Raw genomic sequence first — 15963 nt, 5'->3', positions numbered from 1 at the left:
TACGCTCTGATACCACTGTTATAACTACGCACACTAAATCAACCAAAAACAACAGCAAATCACACAGCACAAATCCAACAGAATACACACACACAACACACCAAGATTTACTGTGGTTCACTTGCTCAGTGTGAGCAAGCTACGTCCACGTTGAGCTTGGGAACCCAGCGAGCTCGCTGCACTATATTGATCAAGATTACAGTGCACACTTCTTCTCAAGATTAAACCCTTTCCCAATCCTTTCAAAACCCGTAACACCCTAGAGACACAAATCTAGTATCCCAAATACACTGTGAACCCTAGCACCCTCAAGTGGCCTGTAAACCAGCCACTCAACTTCCAGTTACAAGATTCAAGATCACAAACAAAACCCAAATCCTAACAGATACAGTTTCGTTTGACAGAGAACAGAAAAACACAAATTGGTTCAATCACGCAATTTGGACTGTTTGTCTGCTTTTATACCGTTGATTATCAGACTGCTTTCCCACCGTTGGATCCTCAGCCAGTCAACAAACAAGATTGATCTTTACTTGGCTTAAAACGACGTCGCTCCACTTAATGATGAAATGTCACCGTATAAAGCCATCACACTAACATGAACCTTAAGAGAAAGAATACTCTAAGAAATTCAGAGTAAGAATGAAATAAAAGATCAAACTGTTAGATTTATTTACTCAAGAAACAGTATTATATAATGAAGGATTTCTTGCTCAATAATATAATGCCACATCAGCCAACAAGAGGTTGACCAATGTTTGTCCAAATAAGGAAAGTGTTCATTCTTTTTTGTTTGGACCACAAAACAAATCGGGAAAGATAACTTTATTCCTTAAGACCACTTAAGGATATTATGACACATTTAAAAGGTCCTAAATATCAAGAGACAAAGATAAACAATATCTTTTTCACTTTATTAGACATGCAACTCGTGTTGGGTTGCAAAATATTTGAAGCAAGAGTGTAAGCACAAACCGTTGTGCACACACACTCGAAACGAAATAAGCCAAGACGCAAGTCTGGCAAACAGTGTGCACTAAGAACTGATGTGCATACACACAACATATGAAACAAGCCAAATAAAAGGATTGATAGCTAGTGTGCACAACACAACTCATAAGTTTTACAAAAATGAATATTCTACACAAACAACTTCCAGCAAGACAGAAGAATATAAATTAAATAAATGCGCCAGTGTAACACATGGTCCCTTAACTGATACTAGCTGCTTGACTTGTTACATGCACAGCTTTTCTTTTGGATACGGGTTGACTTTTGCTCTTCTCTAATCTCGGATGCTTCTCGGCTATATTTCAAGTGTCCAGATTTATGGAAAGATCATGAATTAGCTGTACTATTTAATTAATTAATTAAGCATAATATTAAAGCATACGACATGTAGTAAATTACAATTCATTTTTATTGTATATACACGCCAACGGCATCATGGCATCGGCGTATTGCAACTGCACCAACCTCAAGTACCCGCATCAGGTTTGGCATAGGTGCATATAGGCCAAATTTTTATGTAGTATTGACATAGGTAAATTTTCCGATAGTGGTGTAAGAATCGTGTGTCTACATATATATAGAGTAATTCTCTAGTCATGAAGTCCTAAGACCACACTGAAACATCATTGAATTCATCAGTAATGAGCTGAATTGATCCAATAGTATCTAAGTACGGTCATGATAAAACTAATGTTAGGATGTCCTGACTTGTTGCATTTCATGGTATTTGGATCGTCTTTAGGCAATTCTTCTGGGCTTAATTCATGTTAATTGTTAATTTTTTTTTTTTATTTATTTATTTTTTTTTTTTTTTTTGTTAAGAAAAGATTATTGAACCTTTTAATAGAGTGCAAATTCATGTTGCAATTCATCTTCTCGAAAGTAATACTGCTAATAAACACAAATTTACTAGTGCTGATGACTACTGCACGATCATGACAATAATAAGTTCTAAATGATGTTGGTTACCCAAAAAAAATTTCTAAATGATGTTACAATTGCAAGAAAACTAGACGTGAAATCTTTGTTGTCTTCTGCATATCCAACAAACACGATTCGCCTTGTAGCTAGATTGCGGTTGTGCAGTTGAACCAAATACCGTTAATACCATGCAAGATTTAATAGAAACCATTAAGCAGACGTACAAATCCCGGTGACCTGATTCTGAAATGCCCGAATTTCAAGTCTTCTTCAACGATCAATGCTACAAAGATTTCAATATGCTACAAAGATTTCAACACTCTCTTTACGTCTCTCCCCCAAGAAACACGATACTTTGTAGCTGGAGTTCCAGGCTTTTTCCACAAACGGTTGTTTGGAGAATCTTTTCTCCATGTATTGCATGTCTCTCATGCGCCTCATTGGCTGTCGCCTGTCAAAGGCGCCAGAAGAGTTGCTAGGCAGGAGTTCTGGTGCGTGGAACAAAGGCAAGATTCACTATGCCTTTGCTCCGAAAGAAGTTTTGAATGCGTATGCAAATCAATTTGCTGGAGATTTGGAGAGCTTTTTGAATGCTAGAGCTAAAGAAATTGTGCCTGGAGGCATCATAGTTATCAGCAATCCAAGTATCCCAGATGAAATGCCTTTCTCTCATGTCGCAAAATGGTTTGATGTATGATTGTATGGGTTCCATATTCAACGATATGGTGAAAGAGGTAAGTTCAATTTTAATGGATTCACTTGTTTTTCTTTCTAAATACTTGACGAGATTGTTAGAAATGTTCTTGATTGTGGGTTAACATTAATTATAATTTTGTTTTAATCAAAACCAGTAAATATATAATCCAAATGAGATCTCTTGAAGGACTTTTTGTGATCGTTTCAAGTTTGTCCAATACATTTCATTATAATAATCTGAGTAAACGATTAGTATGGGCTTGAGCCTTTAATGGGAGGACCCAATAAACTAATATTAAATTGGTTAGGTCTCCTTTCTAAGCACTAATTGAATTACTAAACCTCATGCAATAGTTGTTATTTAGTGCGTGCGTTATTGGAAAGGAAGATGTTGTAAAATCCCCTCACAGATTCTAAGCAAACACCAACACAATCAAGCAATCAAAGCAGAATAAAATCAGATCCAACACAGTATTTACCGTGGTTCACTTGTTCAAGATTGAACAAGCTATGTCCACGTTGAGCTGCAGAATATGGATGCTCGCTGAACTTACTATTATTATCAAGAAAGATTACAAGCACTCAATCACTCTTCCCTCACAAGATTTCCTATCAAGAGCTAACCAGGCTTTGAACTAATACTGATAAATCTACAACCCAAAAACAGGGAAATCAGCACCAGATTCTCAACTCCACAAAGAAACGCAACTCTAATGGACAGGTTATCAGCAGATTTACACACACACACAAAGCCCTAATCTTGAACCCTAACCAAGCAATTTTGGGGAAGATTTCAATCGAGAGAGAGACTGTCGCGAATGGAAAAACTTCAGCTTTTATAGGTTTGACCAATCTTCGGTTTTCAGCCGTCAGATCTATAACAAACCAATGATCCAAATGTAGAGTACACTTAAGCCAATACGACAGCGTATAAGGCTTCACACATAACAATCTCCACCTTGAAGCCTTATCCCTTACTCAGACAGCAACATACAGGTGCAGCAAGCAATTCTCATACTCTTTCTTAGCTCTTTTGAGTTCAGTTGATGTGAAGAAGGTTCAAGCAGTGCTTGAACTTTGCAGCAGTCACAACTTTAGTTCCCATATCAGATGGGTTTTCTTCAGTTGGAATTTTTAATAGCCTCGGACTTCCTTTTGAGATTTGATCTCGGACAAAATGGTACTTGACGTCCACATGTTTCGTCCTCTCATGATATACGGGGTTCTTACTTAGATGAATGGCACTTTGACTGTCAGGGTACATAGTCACAAGGCCATCCATCAGGTTTGCCTCTTTCAAGATCCCCTGTAGCCATATTGCCTCCTTGAATGCATCAGTCACTACCACATACTCAACTTCTGTTGTGGACAGTGCCACCAAGGGTTGAAGTTGGGATTTCTAGCTGATGCAGTTTCCTCCTAAGGTAAAATAGTAAGCTTTGGTGGACTTCCTTGAATCTCGATCTCTTGCAAAATCAGAGTCCACATACCCAACAAGATCAAGTGTAGGGGTTCTTTTGCAAAAATCTAATCCAACATGCATTGAGTGTTAATTTATCTTAATAACCATTTTAAAGCAACCCAGTGTTCTATTCCTGGATTTGACGTAAACCTACTTAATAGAGATATGGCAAAGGAAAGATCAGGCCTGGTGCTTATCATGGAATACATAACAGATCATATGGCACTAGAGTAGGGTATATTTTCCATTTTAATCCTGTCTGCATCAGTTTTGGGTGACTGCATTTTGCTTAGTGTAAAATGTCCTACTAAGGGTAAGTTAACAGCTTTAGCACCAGTCATTCCAAACCTAGATATCAGTTTCTGCAGATATGGCAATTGATGAAGCTTAATCTATTAGACTTTCTATTCCTATCAATCATCATCCCTAAGATCTTTTTTGCTGACCCTAGGTCTTTCATATCAAACTCAGTGCTCAATTTTGCTTTTAGTTCTTCTGTGTGAGATTTAGACTTGCTTATTAACAACATGTCATCTACGTACAACAGTAAATACATTGGCATGTTATTAGTACAGGCAAAATAAAAGCAGTTATCATATGCACTCCTAATGAACCCAATTCTCACTGTAAATGAGTCGAACCTCTTATACCATTGTCTAGGGGATTGTTTGAGTCCATAAAAGGACTTATGCAATAAACAAGCATGATCAGGTAGGTTTCTATCCCTAAACCCCATTGGTTGACTCATATATATTTTCTCTTCCAATTCACCATGCAAAAACGCAGTTTTAACATCCAACTGTTCCAATTCTAGGTCATAATGAGTCACTATAGCTAGCATTAGCCTAATTGTTTTAAATTTAACCACAGGAGAGAAAATTTCTGTAAAATCGATACCTGCCCTTTGTGTGAAGCCCTTTGCCACCAGTCTGGCTTTGTATCTTGGAGGATCTGAGCTTGTTAGGCCTTCTTTTAGTTTGTAGAGCCATTTGCAATCTATTAGTTTCTGGTCAAGAGGTTTTGGGACTAGAGTCCAAGTTCTGTTCTATTTTAGGGACATCATCTCCTCCTTCATGGCTTCCAGCCATTTTTTACTGTCTTTTGAGCTCATGGCTTCTTGGTATGTCTCTAGTTCAGACCTTAATGTCTCTACCCTAGCAACTAGGGTAGTGTAAATAAAATCAGCATAACTGTATCTGCTTGGGGGCCTTATCTCCCTTCTGACCATGTCTCTTGCTAACTAGTATTCTGCTAGGTTTTCATTCTGGTCTTCATCATTGTTTTCAGGCTGATCATCTTCTTCATATTAGTCACCAGTGTTTGACAGTGTGGGACTTTGTGGTTGAGTAGCTTCAAATTGTTCAAACTGTTCTGTCAGAATTGGTGGCTCCACCTCAAACTGAGATCTTTCTGTTTGATCAGGCAGTTCAAGATCTGTTCTTAGGCAACCTGCATTGTCAGTAGAAGTTTTGCAAGGAAACATGGTCTCATTAAAGACTACATCCCGACTAATTATGACTCTAATTCCTGGTACATCCCTTTCCCACAACCTGTAACCTTTGGTCCCTTCTTGGTACCCTAGGAAGACACATTTAAGGGACCTAAGTTCTAACTTACCTTCTTTGGTGTGCGCATATGCTGCACACCCAAAGACCCTTAGGTGGTTGAGATTTGGTCTCCTCCCTGACCATTTCTCTTCAAGACACTTAAAACCTATTGAACTGGATGGGCTCCTATAGGCTGCTGTGGTTAGAGCTTCTCCCCATAAGGTTTTGGGTAGTCCAGCAGTGAAAAGAAGACTCCTAACCCTTTCTAGGAGAGTCATATTCATCCTCTCTATGACCCCATTCTGTTGTGGAGTTGCCCTAGCTGTTCTATGCCTTAGCACCCTCTGATTTAGGCAGTAAGTATCAAACTCTAAGTTACAGAACTCCAACCCATTATCAGTCCTAAAAGTTTTGACTTTTCTATCTAACTGTGTTTCAACCAGGGTTTTCCAACCTTTGAACTTGGTTAAAGCCTCGTCCTTAGACTTGAGAAGGTATACCCATACCTTTCTACTTTAATCATCCACAATGGAGAGGAAGTATATGTTCCCTACATGTGACTTTACCTTTTCAGGACCCCAAAGATCTACATGTACATAATCTAGACAGTTTGCAACAAGGTGAGTTCCTTTGTGGAAACTCATCCTGTGCTATTTCCCAAGAATACAGGTTTCACAAAAAATTAAAGCAGTCACAACGTCATTACCAAAATAACCCTGTTGTTTTAATGCATTCATACCATTCTGGTCTATATGGCCTAACCTCAAGTGCCATCTTTCTGCAGCAGATATGTTAGTAGAAAGTAAAACAGAATTAGAAACCTCAGGATAGTATTGCCCACACAGGATATAAAGCCCATTTTTCTTAACCCCTTTTATCAACACATTCCCATTCTTGTAGACTTCCATACAGCCATATTGTGCTTTATAAGAACAGCCTGATTCATCTAAAGTTCCCAAGGAAATTAGGTTATGTTTTAGTTCGGGTATATACCTAACCCTAGTGAGCAATACTAGCTTACCATTATTCATCCTAATGGTTATATCCCCTATTCCTTGAACCTCACAAGAGTGATTATTCCCCATAAAAACAGTTTCTTGCTCCCCAGTTTTAAGCCTTTGAAACCAGTCTTTGTTTGGGCTCATGTGAAAGGTGCAGCCAGAGTCTAGCACCCACTTATTGCTTCTAGATGTATTAGAAATGGTGAGGGCTTTAGATATTTCTAAGTTGTGACTAAAGCTACCTAGGTTTGTTTCTGTGCTGGCCTGTTTGTTCTTTTTAATCCATTCATAGCAGTTTTTCTTGAGATGCCCTGTTTTGTTACAGAAAAAACACTTCCTAGATTCCCCCTTAGGTCTCCCATTACCTTTACTATTCTTTTTGTTTTTAGGGCCTACATTTCTCTGATGGTTCTTACCAGTCTCTTTACCAGGTTGTCCAGCTTCAAATTTCCCTTTCATAAACAAATTGCTATTGTTACGCTTTTGAATCCTTAATTCTAATTCCCTAGATTTTAGCCTAGAGACAATTAGGTCCACACTAGGTACTGTTCCACTATACTGAAGGGCATTCTTTACCACTAAGTATTCCTCTCGTAGGGAATTTAATAGGATCATGGCTAAGCTGGAATCTCCTAGTTCTTGGTCAGTACCTTTTAGGGTTAGGGTCATTTTTAAGAATTCATCCAAGTTCTCATCTAGGGATTTAGCTAAGTCCATTTTATAAGAAAATAATGCACCTTTCAAGAAAACTAAGTTAGGAGCAAATTTAAGAGCATACAGAGACTCGAGTTTACCCTAGAGTGGAATCGGAGATTCCAAGCCATCCACCTTTCGAAGCACGGTGTCTGACAGGTTCATGATGATCAAGTTGTACGCTTCTTCGTCCACCTCTGCCTTCTTCTTTTTCTTTTCTTCCAGCCATTTGGATTCATCTTTCTCCAGTACGATTCCAACCTTGTTGTGGAATAGCAAGGCATTCATTTTCTTTTTCCAGGTGTTGAAATCTATTTTCCCATCGTATTGGGAAATCTCCATGTGCGTGACACTCATAATTTTTTGAGTTCGAAAAACCAAACCCTAAGAAACTAAGATTGTGTTTAGTTGACTCGATTTACTGAGGATTTTGGAGGGATTTGACTGTGTTTGGAGCTTTAGGACTATCACGGTACTAATTAATCGAAAAGCCCTAAAATATTTCGAAACCCTAAATTGAATTCCCAAATCAAGAAACCCTAGAGTTTCAATTCGTTTTTGAGAAACCCTAAACACGGCTCTGATACCACTGTTGTAAAATCCCCTCACAAATTCTAACCAAACACCAACACAATCAAGCAATCAAAGCAGAATAAAATCAAATCCAACACAGTATTTAATGTGGTTCACTTGTTCAAGATTGAACAAGCTACGTCCACGTTGAGCTCCAGAATATGGATGCTCGCTGCACTTACTATTATTATCAAGAAAGATTACAAGCACTTAATCATTCTCCCCTCACAAGATTTCCCATCAAGAACTAACCAGGCTTCAAACTAATACTGATAAATCTACAACCCAAAAACAGAGAAATCAACACCAGATTCTCAACTCCACAAAGAAATGCAACTCTAATGGACAGGTTATCAGCAGATTTACACACACACACAAAGCCCTGATCTTGAACCCTAACCAAGCAATTTTGGGGAAGATTTCAATCGAGAAAGAGACTGTCGCGAATGGAAAAACTTCAGCTTTTATAGGTTTGACCAGTCTTCGGTTTTCAGCCGTCAGATCTGTAACAAACCAACGGTCCAGATGCAGAGTACACTTAAGCCAATACGACAGCGTATAAGGCTTCACACATAATAGAAGACCTACGCTTTTCGTCGTTTCTAGAAAACTGCCGCTTCTTTTGTAAAGCAATTCAAGAATAAAAAATTATGACACAAACAAGTTTGTTTATAACCTTTAATTATTGATTCTGCATACTATAATCTATGTGTTGATCTTTTGACATATTGTTGATTATGACTGGATTCTATTCTTATTGATTGATTAAATGTTGATAGAATTCATGTTTAATTTTCTTACAGAGATAGCTAGAACTTAAAAGACTCAACAATCTCTCCTTAAATGAGATCTAACACAAATACAAAAGATTAACCTAGTAGCAATGAGCATGGGTAGCGGTAGAACCAGAACCGGCAGGTAGAACTGTAATCTACCCGAAACCAACATTGTGCGGGTAGAACCGGAATCTACCCGGAATTGATATTGTACAAGTAGGTTTCGATTCCAATTTTTTGGAACCCTTAATGTGTGGGTCCGATTCCAGTTCCTATATGTGCAGGAACCGAAACCGGAACTAGAACCTATGATGGGTACCTGAAATGGGTACCCTAGTGGGTAACCGCCCCGGTACCTTGAATGAAACCTGTCTTGGAACCGAGTTCGGGTACCCGAGTAGCAACTTGTATTGGAACCTGGATTTTAATGAAATATCAGTAAAGAATTGGGGATCTTTGTAATTTTACATATAAAAAATTTAAAATGGCCAAATGGGATTAAATGTTATATAAAAAATTATAGTGTAACAAAAACAATAACCTAATCAAATATATATACAATTAATTATACATATATACTTCACCATATAAAAAAACTTTAATATATTATAATAACCTAATCAAATTAATATATTAAAATTTTTACATATAAAAAACTTTTAATATATTATAATATTAAAGTTTTGATTAATTAAGTGTATAAATTATAATTGGAATTAGGATCCAATTACAAGTGTTTTAATATTATTGAAAGAATTATTTGTGAATAAAATAATATATTTGATTGAATAATATTTAATTATTTACTTCAATTATCAAGTTCTAAGAATATCTATAATAAATTGTAATTAATTAATTATATATAATAAATTGATAAATATTAATACATTACTAGTTAAATAATTACCTAATTATTAATTAATTATAATATTACATTACAAACATTAGTAATTTATTATATTAGTATATCACTTGTTTTTCTTTCTAAATACTTGACGAGATTGTTAGAAAGTTCTGATGTGGGTTAACATAATTATAATTTTGTTTTAACAAAACCAGTAAATATATAATCCAAATGAGATTCTTGAAGGACTTTTTGTGATCGTTTCAAGTTTGTCCTATTTCATTATAAATCTGAGTAAACGATTAGTATGGGCTTGAGCCTTTAATGGGAGGACCCATAAACTAATATTAAATTGGTTAGGTCTCTTTCTAGCACTAAGAATTACTAAACCTCATGCAATAGTTGTTATTTAGTGCGTGCGTTATTGGAAAGGAAGATGTTGTAAAATCCCCCACAGATTCTAAGCAAACACCAACACAATCAAGCAATCAAAGCAGAATAAAATCAGATCCAACACAGTATTTACCGTGGTTCACTTGTTCAAGATTGAACAAGCTACGTCCACGTTGAGCTGCAGATATGGATGCTCGCTAAACTTACTTTATTACAAGAAAGATTACAAGCACTCAATCACTCTTCCCTCACAAGATTTCTATCAAGAACTAACCAGGCTTCGAACTAATACTGATATCTACAACCCAAAACCGAGAAAATAACCCAGATTCTCAACTCACAAAGAAAGCAACTATATAGATAGGTTATCAGTAGATTTACACAAACACAAAGCCCTAATCTTGAACCCTAACCAAGCAATTTTGGGGAAGATTTCAATCGAGAGAGAGACTGTCGCGAATGGAAAACTCAGCTTTTATAGGTTTGACCAATCTTCGGTTTTCAGCCGTCAGATCTATAACAAACCAATGATCCAAATGTAGAGTACACTTAAGCCAATACGACAGCGTATAAGTCACACATAACAATCTCCACCTTGAAGCCTATCCCTTACTCAGACAGAAACATCAGGTGCAGCAAGCAATTCTCATACTTTTCTTAGCTCTTTTGAGTTCAGTTGATGTGAAGAAGGTTCAAGCAGTGCTTGAACTTTGCAGCAGTCACAACTTTAGTTCCCATATCAGATGGGTTTTCTTCAGTTGGAATTTTTAATAGCCCGGACTTCCTTTTGAGATTTGATCTCGGACAAAATGGTACTTGACGTCCACATGTTTCGTCCTCTCATGATATACGGGGTTCTTACTAGATGAATGGCACTTTGACTGTCAGGGTACATAGTCACAAGGCCATCCATCAGGTTGCCTCTTTCAAGATCCCTGTAGCCATATTGCCTCCTTGAATGCATCAGCACTACCAAATACTCAACTTCTGTTGTGGACAGTGCCACCAAGGGTTGAAGTTGGGATTTCTAGCTGATGCAGTTTCCTCCTAAGGTAAAATAGTAAGCTTTGGTGGACTTCTTGAATCTCGATCTCTTGCAAAATCAGAGTCCACAACAACAGATCAAGTGTAGGGGTTCTTTTGCAAAAATCTAATCCAACATGCATTGAGTGTTAATTTATCCTAATAACCATTTAAAGCAACAGTGTTCTATTCCTGGATTTGACGTAAACTACTTAATAGAGATATGGCAAAGGAAAGATCAGGCCTGGTGTTATCATGGAATACATAACAGATCATATGGCACGAGAGAGGTATTTCCATTTTAATCCTGTCTGCATCAGTTTGGGTGACTGCATTTTGCTTAGTGTAAAATGTCCTATAAGGGTAAGTTAACAGCTTTAGCACCAGTCATTCCAAACCTAGAATCAGTTTCTGCCGATATGGCAATTGATGAAGCTTAATCTATTAGACTTTCTATTCCTATCAATCATCCTCCTAAGATCTTTTTTGACCCTAGGTCTTTCATATCAAACTCAGTGCTCAATTTTGCTTTAGTTCTTCTGTGTGAGTTAGACTTGCTATAACAACATGTCATCTACGTACAAAGTAAATACATTGGCATGTTATTAGTACAGGCAAAATAAAAGCAGTTATCATATGCACTCCTAATGAACCCAATTTCACTGTAAATGAGTCGAACCTCTTTACCATTGTCTAGGGGATTGTTTGAGTCCATAAAAGGACTTATGCAATAAACAAGCATGATCAGGTAGGTTTCTATCCCTAAACCCCATTGGTTGACTATATATTATTTTCTCTTCAATTCACCATGCAAAAACGCAGTTTTAACATCCAACTGTTCCAATTCTAGGTCATAATGAGTCACTATAGCTAGCATTAGCCTAATTGTTTTAAATTTAACCACAGGAGAGAAAATTTCTGTAAAATCGATACACGCCCTTGTGTGAGCCCTTTGCCACCAGTCTGGCTTTGTATCTTGGAGGATCTGAGGTGTTAGGCCTTTTTAGTTTGTAGAGCCATTTGCAATCTATTAGTTTCTGGTCAAGAGGTTTTGGGACTAGAGTCCAAGTTCTGTTCTATTTTAGGGACATCATCTCCTCCTATGGCTTCCAGCCATTTTTTACTGTCTTTTGAGCTCATGGCTTCTTGGTATGTCTCTAGTTCAGACCTTAATGTCCTACCCTAGCAACAGGGTAGTGTAAATAAAATCAGCATAACTGTATCTGCTTGGGGGCCTTACTCCCTTCTGAACAGTCTCTTGCTAACTAGAGATTCTGCTAGGTTTTCATTCTGGTCTTCATCATTGTTTTCAGGCTGATCATCTTCTTCATATTAGTCACCAGTGTTTGACAGTGTGGGACTTGTGGTTGAGTAGCTTCAAATTGTTCAAACTGTTCTGTCAGAATGGTGGCTCCACCTCAAACTGAGATCTTTCTGTTTGATCAGGCAGTTCAAGATTGTTTAGGCAACCTGCATTGTCAGTAGAAGTTTTGCAAGGAAACATGGTCTCATTAAAGACTACATCGACTAATTATGACTCTAATTCTGGTACAATCCCTTTCCACAACCTGTAACCTTTGGTCCCTTCTTGGTACCCTAGGAAGACACATTTAAGGGACCTAAGTTTAACTTACCTTCTTTGGTGTGCGCATATGCTGCACACCCAAAGACCTTAGGTGGTTGAGATTTGGTCTCCTCCCTGACCATTTCTCCAAGACAATTAAAACCTATTGAACTGGATGGGTCCTATAGGCTGCTGTGGTTAGAGCTTCTCCCCATAAGGTTTTGGGTAGTCCAGCGGAAAAGAAGACTCCTAACCCTTTCTAGGAGAGTCATTTCATCCCTCTCTGACCCCATTCTGTGTGGGAGTTGCCCTAGCTGTTCTAGCCTTCAACCCTCTGATTTAGGCAGTAAGTATCAAACTCTAGTTACAGAACTCCAACCATTATCACGTCCTAAAAGTTTTGACTTTTCTATCTAATGTGTTTCAACCAGGGTTTCCAACTTTGAACTTGGTTAAAGCCTCGTCCTTAGACTTGAGAAGGTATCAATACCTTTCTACTTTAATCATCCACAATGGAGAGGAAGTATATGTTCCCTACATGTGACTTTACCTTTTCAGGACCCCAAAGATCTACATGTACATAATCTAGACAGTTTGCAACAAGGTGAGTTCCTTTGTGGAAAATCATCCTGTGCTATTCCCAAGAATACAGGTTTACAAAAAAATTAAAGCAGTCACAACGTCATTACCAAATACCCTGTTGTTTTAATGCATTCATACCATTCTGGTCTATATGGCCTAACCTCAAGTGCCATCTTTCTGCAGCAGATATGTTAGTAGAAAGTAAAACAGAATTAGAAACCTCAGGATGTATTGCCCCCACAGGATATAAAGCCCATTTTTCTTAACCCTTTTATCAACACATTCCATTTGTAGACTTCCATACAGCCATATTGTGCTTTATAAGAACAGCCTGATTCATCTAAAGTTCCCAAGGAATGAGTTATGTTTTAGTTGGGTATATACCTAACCCTAGTGAGCAATACTGCTTACCATTATTCATCCTAATGGTTATATCCCCTATTCCTTGAACCTCACAAGAGTGATTATTCCCCATAAAAACAGTTTCTTGCTCCCCAGTTTAAGCCTTTGAAACCAGTCTTTGTTTGGGCTCATGTGAAGGGGCAGCCAGAGTCTAGCAACCATTATTGTTCTAGATGTATTAGAAATGGTGAGGGCTTTAGATATTTCTAAGTTGTGACTAAAGCTACCTAGGTTTGTTTCTGTGCTGGCCGTTTGTTTTTAATCCATTCATAGCAGTTTTTCTGAGATGCCCTGTTTGTTACAGAAAAAAAAACTCCTAGATTCCCCCTTAGGTCTCCCATACCTTTACTATTCTTTTGTTTTTAGGGCCTACATTTCTCTGATGTTCTTACCAGTCTCTTTACCAGGTTGTCAGCTTCAAATTTCCCTTTCATAAACAATTGCTATTGTTCGCTTTTGAATCTTAATTCTAATTCCCTAGATTTTTACCTAGAGATCATGACAATAATAAGTTATAAATGATGTTACAGAAACTAGCTGCAAATGTCTCAAAGGAGAAAATTGATGATACAATTGCAAGAAAACTAGACGTGAAATCTATATTGTCTTCTCCATACCCAACAAACACAATTCGCCTTGTAGATTGCGGTTGTGCAGTTGGACCAAATACATTCAATACCATGCAAGATTTAATAGAAACCATTAAGCAGAAGTACAAATCCCAGTGCCCTGATTCTGAAATGCCCGATTTTCAAGTCTTCTTCAACGATCAATCCTACAATGATTTCAACACTCTCTTTACCTCTGTCCCCCAAGAAACACAATACTTTGTAGCTGGAGTTCCAGGCTCTTTCCACAAACGGTTGTTTCCAGAATTATTTCTCCATGTAGTGCATGTCTCTCATGCCCTTCATTGGCTGTCGAAGGCGCCGGAAGAGTTGCTAGACAGGAGTTCCGCTGCGTGGAACAAAGGCAGGGTTCACTATGCCTTTGCTCCGAAAGAAGTTGTGAATGCGTATGCAAATCAGTTTGCCAGAGATTTGGAGAGCTTTTTGAAAGCTAGAGCTAAAGAAATTGTGTCTGGAGGCATCATAGTTATCAGCAATCCAAGTATCCCGGATGGAATGCCTTTCTCTCAGATCGCAAATGGTTTGATGTATGATTGTATGGGTGCCATCTTCTACGATATGGTAAAAGAGGTAAGTTCAGTTTTAATGGATTCACCTTTTTTTTTTTCTTTCTAATAATGTTTTCCCTTTTTTTTTTTCTCCTGACGAGATAGCTAGAACTTAAAAAACTCAACAATCTCTCCTTAAATGAGATCTGACACAAAGAGAAAAGATTAATCCAAGTAGAAATTATCTGTATTAGGATCAGGTTTGCGTTTGAGTTTTACGTGAGTTTCTTTCTCGTATAAAGTGTATACTTAATTAAGGGGATCAAAGTCTTATAAACTGAATATGAAGCTCATTTACTAGCAGATGTTGAATATGACAAACTTCCCACTTTATGAGCGTCACACCATTCTCATCGGATAACGAATCCCTTCTAATATTAATTGTCATATTTTGAGCCTAAGGGTTAGATGAAATGATTATATATTTTAATGAAACCCAATAGCCTTCTCTAATAATCCAATACGAGACTTGTAGGATTCAACAAGTAGGACACATGGTTGTATATAATTGAGGAAAAAAATTGTAAACAATTGAGTCAATGTTATCAAGAGCATAACATTAAGTTTTTAAACAAACATATGACTTAACATGCTGAACCATGACGCCAATATACCCAAACTTTACAGGGACTAATTTCAGAAGCTCAAGTTGATGCTTTCAACTTACCGATATATTCTTGCCCTCCTGGAGAATTTACAGGAGTGGTAGAAAGAAATGGCAATTTCAGCATTGAGGCGATTGGATTAACAAACCCATCACCCTGGTTGAAAGGTCGAATAAACATGCAGGAATTTGTAAAGCATCTAAGGGCTGCATTCGAGGGAATGTTCAGCAAACATTTCCCATTGGAGATTAGCGATGAAATGTACAGACGATTAGTGGAAAGGCTTGATGAGATTAATGACGAGATGACTGCATGTTACAGAGATGGAATTCAATTATATGCAGTGTTGCGACGTATATAATTCAATCTTTCAAGCTTGTGCAAGGATAATTTGTGTTCAAGAAGATTAAGTGTGTGATCGATGTATTTGTGTATTTACTTGATGAACCGTGGACTTATGTAAAATTTAACTGACTGGAGAAAGGAAAAAATAAAAGAGATGAGACTGAGAAGTTCTCGTTTATTTTCAGAATTTGCTTAAAATAAATTTAATTAAATACATAAATTGGATGGTAAACCTGTGATTTGTTTCTTAAGATTTTCCTTGTGTTGATATAGAAATCTGTACCAATTAGAGTGATCCGAGATGTGTGTGTGGTTACGGATAATTAGCGATGAATAAATTGTAAATGC

The 15963-nt window shown here is 37.4% G+C and overlaps 1 protein-coding gene and 1 pseudogene across 1 annotated transcript; both read left to right on the top strand.

The window, feature by feature from the left end:
* The first annotated feature begins 1966 nt into the window (after positions 1–1966).
* LOC116115386 lies at positions 1967–2750 on the top strand (annotated as a pseudogene).
* An 11256-nt stretch (positions 2751–14006) lies between these two features.
* Positions 14007–15631, top strand: LOC116115385 (loganic acid O-methyltransferase-like). Its single transcript, XM_031401539.1, has 2 exons — positions 14007–14687; positions 15293–15631. The coding sequence occupies exons 1-2, from the start codon at positions 14007–14009 to the stop codon at positions 15629–15631; spliced, it is 1020 nt and encodes a 339-aa protein (XP_031257399.1).
* Positions 15632–15963: the final 332 nt, after the last annotated feature.

Source organism: Pistacia vera, unplaced genomic scaffold (genome assembly GCF_008641045.1).
Source record: "Pistacia vera cultivar Batoury unplaced genomic scaffold, PisVer_v2 Contig738, whole genome shotgun sequence".
Lineage (NCBI taxonomy): Eukaryota > Viridiplantae > Streptophyta > Magnoliopsida > Sapindales > Anacardiaceae > Pistacia > Pistacia vera.
Note: the sequence above shows the minus strand (reverse complement) of the source record. Positions and strands in the feature narration are given on the sequence as shown.

What these genes read in the sequence shown, in the direction of transcription:
- LOC116115385 (XM_031401539.1), top strand. Translation starts at nt 14,007, where the DNA reads ATGATGTTACAGAAACTAGCTGCAAATGTCTCAAAGGAGAAAATTGAT. An exon ending in TCTACGATATGGTAAAAGAG is followed by an intron (nt 14,688 to 15,292) that starts GTAAGTTCAGTT and finishes CAAACTTTACAG; the next exon opens with GGACTAATTTCAGAAGCTCA.